Source organism: Elaeis guineensis, chromosome 8 (genome assembly GCF_000442705.2).
Source record: "Elaeis guineensis isolate ETL-2024a chromosome 8, EG11, whole genome shotgun sequence".
Classification (NCBI taxonomy): domain Eukaryota; kingdom Viridiplantae; phylum Streptophyta; class Magnoliopsida; order Arecales; family Arecaceae; genus Elaeis; species Elaeis guineensis.
Genome location: NC_026000.2, coordinates 7,716,218 through 7,727,608, shown reverse-complemented (window position 1 = coordinate 7,727,608; position 11,391 = coordinate 7,716,218). Strand labels below are relative to the sequence as shown.

General features: G+C 43.6%; 1 protein-coding gene across 5 annotated transcripts; it reads left to right on the top strand.

Annotated features, from left to right (window-relative positions):
* Positions 1 to 7,307: 7,307 nt before the first annotated feature.
* LOC105050592 (DExH-box ATP-dependent RNA helicase DExH13) lies at positions 7,308 to 11,055 on the top strand. Of its 5 annotated transcripts, none has more exons than XR_012133869.1 (5): positions 7,308 to 7,482; positions 7,650 to 9,254; positions 9,376 to 9,732; positions 9,863 to 10,721; positions 10,905 to 11,055. XR_012133869.1 is itself a non-coding variant. In XM_073242518.1 (5 exons), exons 1-2 carry the CDS (start codon positions 7,411 to 7,413, stop codon positions 8,079 to 8,081), a joined length of 504 nt encoding a protein of 167 aa, XP_073098619.1. In that variant the 5' UTR covers positions 7,308 to 7,410; the 3' UTR covers positions 8,082 to 9,254; positions 9,376 to 9,778; positions 9,863 to 10,721; positions 10,905 to 11,055. The 5 variants fall into 5 exon arrangements, 1 of the variants encoding a protein (XP_073098619.1); XM_073242518.1 differs by having other exon boundaries at positions 9,376 to 9,778; XR_012133870.1 differs by having other exon boundaries at positions 7,314 to 7,482; positions 7,653 to 9,254; positions 9,376 to 9,778.
* Positions 11,056 to 11,391: the final 336 nt, after the last annotated feature.

Genomic DNA, 11,391 nt, shown 5'->3' with positions numbered 1-11,391 from the left:
TGGGTTATTGTCTCTAGGGGGATGCCCGACATATCCGCTGCCGACCAAGCAAATATGTCGGTATTGGCCGTCAGCAGCTCCGTCAATCGTCGTCGTTCGGGGTCGGGCAGTTGAGATCCGACCCATACCTTCCGGTCAGGATTTTCTGCTATCGGGATCGACTCGAGCCATTCGGCCGGCGAACCCCGTTCTTCCTCCTCCCGCTGGTCCAGCTTGTCGATCGTCAGGGAGCCCCTCAACTCGTCGCTTTGAGTGGAGATCTGGAAGCATCGTCGAGCGAGCTGTTGATCCCCGCGCATCTCTCCGACCCCATTTTTGGTTGGGAATCGAACGAGAAGATGGTACGTCGAGACGATTGCCTTGAGAGCGTTTAGTCCGGGTCGTCCAAGTATAGCATTGTAGGCCGAAGGCACTTGGACGACCGCAAAAGTTAAGATGACCGTGCTTTGTCCCGGTTCGGTGCCGGCCGTCATAGGCAGGATAATTTCTCCTTCCATCGCGACAGCATCCCCGGCGAAGCCGATCAAGGGCATAGAGACCCTCTTAAGTCGATCGGTTGACAGTTGCATCCGGGAGAAGGTCGAGTAAAACAAAACATTTGTCGAACTTCCATTATCAACAAAAATTCTTTTTACATCATAGTTTGCTATTGTTGCCGAAACAACAACAGCGTCGTCGTGGGGAGTTTGGATGCCCCGAACGTCTTCCTCCGTAAAAGTGATTACGTCGTCCGGGCGCGGCTTTTTCGTCGGCTCCCCTCCCGCAGACGTCCCTGGGCCCAGCTGCTTGGAGATCATATTGATGACCCCGGCCGTCGGCTGATTAGTCGCCGCTTCTTCAGTCGGCTGGGGTCGCCGGTCGGCAACTGGTTGGGTCGGCGGGTTCTTTCAAAATTTACCGAGATACCCCCGGCGAATGAGGGCTTCGATCTCATCCTTAAGCTGGATGCATTGCTCAGTGTTGTGGCCGTGGCCTCGATGAAATCGGCAGTACTTCCGACGGTCGAGGCCTTTTGCCTTCAGAGGCGGAGGCCGTCGCAGGTATTCTTTCCCCTCGATCTCCATCAGAATCTACGCACGGGGGGCAGAGAGAGGAGTGTAGGAATCATACCTGGAGCGTGTCGGCCTTGGGGCCTACCGTCGGGGCGACTTCTGGCTCTGTCGCGGTGGCGAGACCCGACTATCGGTCGGGGGCCTGCTGGGTCCGGCGGGTTCCCGACCCTTCCTCCGCTTCTCCGTCGGGCCTTTGGGTTCGGCCAAGCGTCGGTCGGAAGCTCCTTCATCTGCGTGCATGTACTTGTATGCGCGCTCCAGCAGCTCAACGTACGTCCGGGGGAGGGTCTTGTCCAAAGAGTAGGTGAATCGGGATGCCCTCAGCCCCCGTTTCATGGCTGAGATAGCCATGTCTTCGTTGAGGTCCCGGACCTCAAGTGTGGCCGTATTGAATCGCGCCACGAAGTGTCGGAGTGTCTCATTCTCCCCCTATTTGAGGGAGAAAAGGCTGTCCGACGTTCGCGGTGGCTTCCGGCTGGTGCTGAAGTGAGCCACGAAAAAGTGCTCGAGCTGCCCGAAGGAGTGGATACTTCCGGATCGAAGATCGGAGTACCAAGCCCTGGCCACCTTGCTGAGTGTGACGGGAAAGTCGATGCAAAAGAGAGCGTCGGCTGCCCCTTGGTTCGTCATGAGAGCTTTGTAGCTCTCAAGGTTGTCGATTGGGTCGGTGGAGCCGTCGTATGGCTCCACGTGCGGCATCTTGAACCGACTGGGGATCGGTTCGTCGAGAACCAGTCGGGAGAGAGGTTGGGCGGTCTGAAAGTCGACGTCGTTCGAAGACTTCTGACCGTCCACCTGCAACTGCGCAAGCCGACGGTCGATTTCCTCGAACCTGCGCTCGTAGTCGTCCATCCGTCGGTGCTGAGAGACCCCAGGGGTAGAGTCTCCGAAAGATTTCGAGAGGGAGGCGGACGGTGTTCGCGGTCGCTTCTCCTTCCTCGCACGTTCCAGCAGGGAAGGAGAGAGCTGCTGGGACTGTCGGTCATCGCGCCATGGCCGTCCCTCCTCCTCTCCGTGGGAGCGCTGTTGCGGGCGCTCGCACGGAGGCGACGGAGATCAGCGCGGGCATCGACGGCTGCTCCTGGAGGGCATCGGACGGGCCGCCAGTTGCTGCTGGAGGCTCTTGACCACGTCCGTCAGTACGGTCATCTGCCGTACGATAGCCGCGATCTGTGCCTCCATGGTCACCGCGGGGTGTGGAGAGCTGGGCTCCGCCGCTGAGGGTGGCGGAGAGGCCTCTTCCCGACGGGAAGAGCGCCTCGCCGTCCCGGTGATCCTCGATCACTGGGCTCTTGTCTTCGTCATCAGTATCTCCTGCTTGGGGAGGCAATAGTGCCGTATAGCTTGCTGTCCCCTACCTGGCGCGCCAATCTGTTGTGGCCAATCTCCTCGTCGCCTGATCGTCGGGAAACGAGCGCCTGCAAAAAGGAAAGTCCACACTGACCGAAGGCGGCTCCGACGGGGGACCCTCCGATGGTCAAGTCAGAGAGGTGGTTGGGCAACAGTGAAATGAAGACAGAGAGCTCTATCGAGAGAGAGAGAGAGGAGCAAGCCTGTGGTTTCGAAGTCGAAAACTTGGAGAGCCTGCACTGTTGCCTTCCCCGATTTATATAGTGGAGCATGGTATGGCGTCGCCATTAATGACGCGGACAATTGAGGAATTGTCAACTCACTGTAGACTGTCAGAGTCACCGTAAAAGTATCATATCGCCGTGGGGCTGTCAAATCACTAGGGTTGACAATGCCCTAGGCGGGATAATGCCCCTAGGTGGCAGTGCCGTATGCTGCTGTCAGGACTGACAAGCTCTGGCAGCTGTACGACGATCGGAGGAGTCGACCGACCCTAGGTCGGTGGTCAGTTGTGTGGCGTCGGGTGGAGATTCGGGTCCCTTTGTGGGTCAGCGAGTCTTACGTGAGTCGGCCATCCGACTTCCAGGTTCAGTCGGTCGGGAAAAGTATGCCCGATCGACTCATCCTCAGTCGGTTATGGGCCGTTAATTGGCCGGTGATGGCGCCCGTCGGTCGGTCGCTCCGGTTGTCGGTCGGTTGGTCGGTCGGTCGGTCCCTCCGGCCGTCGGTCGGTCGGTCGGTGGGGTATTCCCCAACATGTCTTATGAAAATAGCATGATTATGAAGTATGAATTTCATTATTTTTCCATCTATGTATATGTACGCTTTAAGAAAATGATATAATGATTTCAAAGGCTTTCAGATGGCTATGAATGAATCCCTTCGGGAAGGTCGACATCCGGAGCTAGCATCCACACGAAACATGGCCCTGCCAGCGGGTATAAAGTTGGCACATGAATTAAGAACTCTGTCGATTAAGAAACATGACCCTGTCACGGGTATAATAGTGACCTTAGCACGAATATCTGTGAGCAATGTTTTGAAACATGACATGAATACATGATGAAAATGATTTACGATTCATGATTGTGAAATATACATGATTTATGCATGCATGATGAGTTTATAACTTATTTTGTTATATGCTCTATGAAATACTTTATTTTGTATTATCTGTTATTTTTTTTAAATATTGCATTATCATGAAAAACTTATACTTGATCCGATAAAGAAGCGGAAGTCTACTTACTGAGCTAGTGTAGCTCATATTCTTTTTGTTTTCTTTTTGAACAGAGAAATAAGGTTAGAATCGGCAAAAAGAATCCAAGCTTGAAGATCGGCATAGTAAGATGAAAAATTTGGCAATAGAAGTTTAATTTATTTTATAATCATGGATTTGTAGTTATTCATAAATATTGAGATTCGGGTTAGTACTTACTTTTGGATTTAGATGTTCTGATACCATAAAATGTCACGCCCCAAATCTGGGATATAACACGGCCATGCTACCGAGGGATGGAACCCACGATAACACGAAGCCAATCCATCATAATCATCTAAAATCCGTCAAATAAAAAGATTCAATTCTATTATTTATCAGAGGGTGCAGCAAAAGCATGATAGTCTGAATTGATTAGAAATATTAATCTTTTAAATCAAAAAAAAAATTATGAAATACGTTAGTTGTAAATAAGGAAGAATTTTACTGATAATAAATGGATGATAGAGAGAAAATCTATCTAATTAAGGAAAGACTCAAAGCAGCACAGGATAGATAGAAGAGTTGGGTAGATCGAAAAAGAAGAGAATTGAAATTTTACTTCGGTGATAATATTTTTTCTAAAAAAGTATCACCTACAAAAAGTATCATGAGGTTTGGGAGACATGACAAGCTGAGTCCACGATATATTGGACCTTTTGAAATTTTAAACCAAGTAGAAGATGTTGCTTACGAACTAGCTTTACCACCAGATCAGTGTGATAAAGTATGAGCCATTGCAAGTTCACGAAGATCTAACCTATGAAGAATTTTCTCTCTAAATTATTGATCGAAAAGAGCAAGTTCTAAGATGGCGTATTATTTCATATGTAAAGATTCATTAGAGTAATTATGAAGAGAGAGAGGCCACATGAGAGCTTGAAGATTATATGAAGATGAGATATCCACACTTATTTGAAAATGAAGGTATGTTAAATTTCGAGGATAAATTTTTTTTTAGGGGGGTAGAATGTGATAATCCGGCCCAATTGGGCCCAAAACCAGCCCACAAAGCCCATCAGAAAAAAAAAAAAAACAGAGCAGGGAGGAAGACTCCCGATCGGAGTCTTCCTCTTCCCCGTCTCCGATCAAAAATCGGAGTCCTAGGGCCATTAAAAGACCCTAGGACGAGCTCTATAAGAACCCCCTCTTCTCCTCTAAGTGTAGATCCTTCGGTCACCGTCGATCGCCGGAGTTTTTCTCCGATTTTCCCGTTTGAAGCCACGGCCCCTCGATCTGTGCTCGCTGCGATTTCACGCCGGTGGGGGTCACCGGAGGTTGTGGTAAGGTCTCCCTCCTCTCCCTCTCTTCTTTCCCTTCTTTCCCATGCCTATGAGCACGATGGCCGGCGACGGGTGTCGCCGGATTTAGTTGGAAAAGGAAACCCCCTGTTCACGCCGCCTCTTTCCTCTAATTTTCCGGCGCCGACGGTCACACCGACCGCCGGCTCTGGCCTCTCCGAACCCGGGAGAGTCGGCCGTTGCCGCCGGCCACCACCGGGCATGATATGGCCATGATCGGCCGGTCAAGGCACGGGGACCTCTAGGTCCCCTGTTTCGGCCCAATGAAAGCCCGGGAAGAAAAAGAAAAGAAAAGAAAAGAAAAAGGAAAAAGAAAAAGAAAAGAAAAAGAAAAGCAAAGAAAATGTAAAATAGAAAAATAAAATAAAAAAAAATAAGAAAAGAAAAAATTTTCCTCTCTCCCCTCTTTCTCCCTCTTTCTTTCTCTTTCTCTCTCTCTATTGTCTCTCTCTAAAAAGAAAAAGAAAAAGAAAAAGAAAAAGAAAAAATATATATATATATAATAAAAAAATATATGTGAGAGAAAATTTTTCTCATCTCTCTCTTAAGTCTTTCTCTCTCTAGAATTAGACTTTCTCTCTCTACATTTTCTCTCTCTAAATTTTCTTCCTATTTTCTCTCTCTAGACCTTTCTCTCTCATTATGAATTTCGTCTCTCTAGGGTCATTCTCTCTCTGATTTCATCACAGACCCTAGGAGAAACTTGAGATGAAAATATGATGATCTGAGACTGCTCCAAAATTCGTGCAGTAGATTAGATCTTGATCCGATCCTTCTTCGAAATTGATAACATCGATCATGGTTAATCCATATTAAGTCATCCTGATATAACCTCTGATGATCTCAATCATGATTGTCACTTTTGAAGGATACGAAGATTCTCTTTCTACTTTCTCTCTCTACTTTCTCTCTCATGATCGACTTTCTCTCTCTAAAAAAGTCTATGAATCCTGTATCAAGTCATGCCTTCATCATTTAGAAGCTTATATTGACTCTAACAAGATGATCTGAAGTTGCTTTGATATCCGTGCTGTATGTCAACCTCATCTTATCGTATCAAAGATCTTTCAAATTTATTATTAAAGAACCCTATTGATTGATCTTGACTTTAATTCGATCTGTGCCTCACGATTTCTTGATCAAGTCACTTGAATCTGACTCTCAGATCAAAGATCCTAAATTGCCCTGGTATCTGGATGGTCCGACACATCCGGTCAACAGTCCTCTTTCCTTATGATTTAATCTTATTATATTTATGGAATAGAAATTGATGATGATTTGATATTTTAAATAGGATTAGCTGATTCTTTTAACGAAGTCTGAAGATCTAAGATGAACGATGTAAGTAGATCCTATGCTCCTTATTTATTTTTAAATGATCATATTTTTATGCAAAGAATTGATATTGATGAAATCATAAATTTTCATAAAATAAGGATCGGCATATGTGATATGAAAAAGCATGTTTTATTACGAGCATTGATTTCATGAATATGTCTTATGAAAATAGCATGATTATGAAGTATGAATTTCATTGTTTTTCCATCTATGTATATGTACGCTTTAAGAAAACGATATAATGATTTCAAAGGCTCTCAGATGGCTATGAATGAATCCCTTCAGGAAGGTCGACATCCGGAGCTAGCATCCACACGAAACATGGCCCTGCCAGCGGGTATAAAGTTGGCACATGAATTAAGAACTCTGTCGATTAAGAAACATGGCCCTGTCACGGATATAATAGTGACCTTCGCACGAATATCTGTGAGTAATGTTTTGAAACATAACATGAATACATGATGAAAATGATTTACGATTCATGATTGTGAAATATACATGATTTATGCATGCATGATGAGTTTATAACTTGTTTTGTTATATGCTCTATGAAATGCTTTATTTTGTATTATCTGTTATTTTTTTTAAATATTGCATTATCATGAAAAACTTATGCTTGATCCCGTAAGGAAGCGGAAGTCTACTTACTGAGCTAGTGTAGCTCATATTCTTTTTGTTTTCTTTTTGAACAGAGAAATAAGGTTAGAATCGGCAAAAAGAATCCAAGCTTGAAGATCGATATAGTAAGCTGAAAAATTTGGCAATAGAAGTTTAATTTATTTTATAATTATAGATTTGTAGTTATTCATAAATATTGAGATTCGGATTAGTACTTACTTTTGGATTTAGATGCTCTGAATCCATATTGGTTCGATTATTTGATAAATAATAGAATTGAATCTTTTTATTTGATGGATTTTAGATGATCATGATGAATTAGCTTCATGTTATCGTGGGCTTCATCCCTCGATAGCATGACCGTATTATATTCCGAATTTGGAGCGTGACAAAAGAAAATCTCTATCTTTTCTCAAATGCCACATTTTCAGCACTTCTTCCAGCCGAGTCCCTACTTTAGCTGCCTTAAAAGCTCCAAACAGCGAAGGAGGACATGAATCAGAAAGGAAAGAAATGGCCCTTCTTCCCACCCTCCTGTTCTTCCTCTCCTTCATCCCATCCCCAGGTAAGCAACGACGGCCATTTTCCTTCTTCCTATACTCCTAAATTTCCTCTCTCTAATATTGTATTTTCTTCTCTAATCCTATGTTTTTACTTTCATCTCTCTCCGGTGCTCTGGGACATCCTTCTCTAATTCTCTCTTTTTTCATTTCCCTTGATCTTGAATTGCAGAAGTTTTATGCCCTGCTTCTAATTTTCTCGAAGAAATGCTCTGTTTTTTCTTCGTTCTTTTTTATTGTTCGACGTGCAAAGATTGGAAAGCCTGCCCTTGTATTTGTACCCACAAGGAGGCATTCCAGGCTGATTGCGCTGGACTTGTGCTTTTGCTCAGGTGCTGACCGTATGGAAAAGCCTTTCTTTCTGCCTGATTCAGAAACAGGAATGAATACTTGCTTGCAGGTCTTGGCAATTTCGATCAGGGAGTTGCAACAAAATTGTTCCTTTAGTGGAAGGATGCAAATTTGTGTTGCAAGCAGTTCTATGTGCTGGGGAATGCCATTTCCAGCTCATTTGGTCGTAGTTAGGGGAACCCAATTTTGTGATGGGCGAGCGAATGCTCAATTGCTCATACTGGCTATCCAAATGTTGATCTGCTGCGAGTGATGGATGGGTCATGCTAGATTGCTAGTAGACCACTTATACATAATTCTGGGAAATGTGTTGTCCTGTGAATATCAAATATCTGAAAGCATTGTTGTGATTTTAAACTAAACTGCGGAAAACAAGATTCTTTTCTCAATTTTACTCTTGAATTGTCTAAGATAATCGGCATCCCTGTTTTGGTGTCAGTGCTACTTGTCTTTTGCTTACAATAGTTTATGTCATTGATTGATGATATTGTTTTTAAGTTCTCTTTGTATGTGTTTTCGTGTATCGAGCTTTTTTCTCCAAGGAATCTGTTCTGTAACTTCTTCGATGTTATATTGGCAATGTTAAATTATTGATTCAAATTTTAACTTCGTTTTTGTGTCCTGTATTATGGAAAACAGCCATGTGGTCTCCTACTTCCAGAGTCTGTAAACCTTGCACAAAAGGTTTGCACATGAATGATCCATTAAGGCAAGCAGATACATTGCTTTAAAATATGAGATGCGTGCTTTGAACTGAGTCCCATGTACCATTTCTTTTGGGCCTATCTCCATTGTTGGTCCCTCAGCTAGGAACTATTTTCATATGCGATCTTCTCATATGTTGTCTGCAGAATAAGATAAGGCTCCAGAGTTTAGATATAGCATAGTTTCAATGTGATCAAAGAATGAACTTGATCTCCCCATAGATTGAATCCTTTTTGTGGTCAAACATGACTCTTGTATAAACAAAAACTTTTTACTTAACATCAGCTCCAATGTTTTCTCTTCTCTGACCATGTCTTTGGTAGCATGATTAGTTTTCTGTAGATGTACTGAACATCAGACACAAACATGTCAAGAAACTTTAAATTAGGACTGAGTATCTGTTGGAAAGCATGTTGGATTTATATAAAGTTGGAGCCCATGGAATAAATAATTGAGTGCCTGAACTCTGAAGTCAGTCCCTCATGCATGAACGGCAGTAAACTAGACTTTGTCAGTAGTTGAGTAATTTAGTTGACCCATAGTATTCTGCTTACGGTTTCTGATAGTTAATTTATAGCTTCTCTTGTTCCTAATTAGTACTACTACTGCTACTGTTACTACCACCACTACTTTATTATTGCTACTATTCCACTCTGAGCTCTCTTGCAGTCTTACTAGTGATCCAATCTCAAATAGTTCTTCAAGCTGCCTTCTGTGAATTGTTAGTGAAATTGCTCCTCTTTTTTTTTTTGCAAATAACTTTCTGTTATTTATTTTCCAGTTATGAGGATAGTTATGATCCTGCATATTGAACAATCTATCCACGTGTTGTGCTTAATCAGGGGCATTTCTGAGTTGCTGTCCAAAGATGGAAAAAATAATCAATTCCTCAGGCTTCCAAATGATGCCCTTTGAACAGTAATAATAGTTACTAGAGTGAAAAAAGTCTACAAAACAGTGTCTCAGATGGTAAAGAATTTTAACTGATGGAATTTTGAAGCCTTTATAGTTGTGAAAATGAGACATGGGTATGTGAGGAGGGAAATAAATTTAATCATCCGGTGCTGAGAGAAGGGGATGGAAGATCTTGAGTTCATACGAAATAGGAATAAGCACAAAGAGTGGATGGTGAGAACAAATGAAACTAGAGGAGATCCTACAACCAATACATGAAGGTCTCTGTAACAAAGACAAGTCAGGTACAACACTTATTATGCAGATTGTTAGTTGATGAACAGATAAAAGGTTGCAACTTGTCTATGTATGATTAGAAAGGTTAGGATTTCCATAAAATTCTGAGACAGACTCATGATTTTTTTACTCTTCCAGGTTGCAGGGCAGTACTGTCGCAAGGTGGCTAATACATGGAGCATAAGGAACAGCAGCAAAATGGGCCAGTATTGATGTGTCTATCAATTAGATTGTGTGATGTTTATTGTCACTCTAGCAAACTGCAATTAAGGGACCCCACCATAACCAGATGGTACTAAGAAGCCTTGAGGTTCATTGAAGGTGGCAAGCAGCTTGAAGCTTGAAAGGTGCTTCACTTGCGAGCTTAATTAGAAGCGACATTGCAGCAAGCAGGCAGAGTAACATGCTGTGATAGTAGAGGATAGTCTCACCCTAATTCCTGTTGGGCACTCTTTTGCAAGAGGACCCCACCTTAACTGCCTCCATGTTTTGTTGTGTATGGATCTTGATAGAGGTCAAGAATCTACCAATAGCTCAAATGCACTAATGACAGACAACCTGTAGGAATTTCTGTATGGCATTTCTCGATTCCCCTACCTAGCCTGGTAGAAGAAGAGAGGCTATGGCAGGTGAGCTGTTACTGGACCATCAGATTGAATGCAAGACAATGTTTCCAGAAGTATTTGCAGTACAAGGAACAATGGGCCGAACTACCAAGAGAACATGACGCAACAATCTCAAACCTTCAAGCTGAGCGTTCATGACAGGGGTGATGAAGGTTGACACTTGCTTATATCCCATGGAATTGAGCACATGGTTTTTGTTTATATATTATGATTAAATGGAGGGATAGAAGTTGATGGACAACCTTAGCTGCCATAGAGAATCTTCCAGGTTTCCCTGGTCTTGTTTCAATACAAAGGAATGGCAACTGTTTTGTTGCAGCAACGATCTTTATGCAGCTTAATATGAGGTGTCAAGTACGTAGACAACAAAGGTATTAAAACTAGTACTCAGACCGCATTACTTTTTGATCTCACTTATTCTTGTGTAGGAGGAAAGGGGGGAGGCTTTCTTAGTTGTGGCCTTCACCTAAATCATTAACTTTATGATCAAACTTTTAATAGTGTGGTAGTTAATAATTGTCCCCCAATCACTATTCCCTTCTCTCTTATTTTAGGTGGTGGTTTCAAACCTACTATTATTTTCAAGGGCCATTCAACCTGGATTTTAGCTGACCCCACCAGATATTTCTTTGGCCACCCCTAGGTTGGCTGACCATATAAAAGACAACCACATGGCTGAAGCTCCCTAAAGCCTGTCTCAGATGTTCTCCACCAGGTTCGGTCGGAAATGGCGCCGGATGAGAGGCTTCCGGCTGCATGCTTGCCGGTTTTATCTTATCCGGCTTCGAATCAGGCTCTTTAGATTCCTTGGTTTCTTCATTCATGGTCTGGAAACCATGAAGAGAGGTGGGAAGAGCAGCAGTAGACGGCAGTTTGAAAGGCAAAGAACCTGCAGCAGAAGAGCTCTGATTTTTGACGGATGTCAAGCAAGCCAACTAGACTATAATATACAATCATTCTATGCAGAAGCCATAGCAGATTGCTTGGAGTTCATCAAGAGATCATCTATGTCAGTTGATGATGGTTCAGACCCCAAACAAG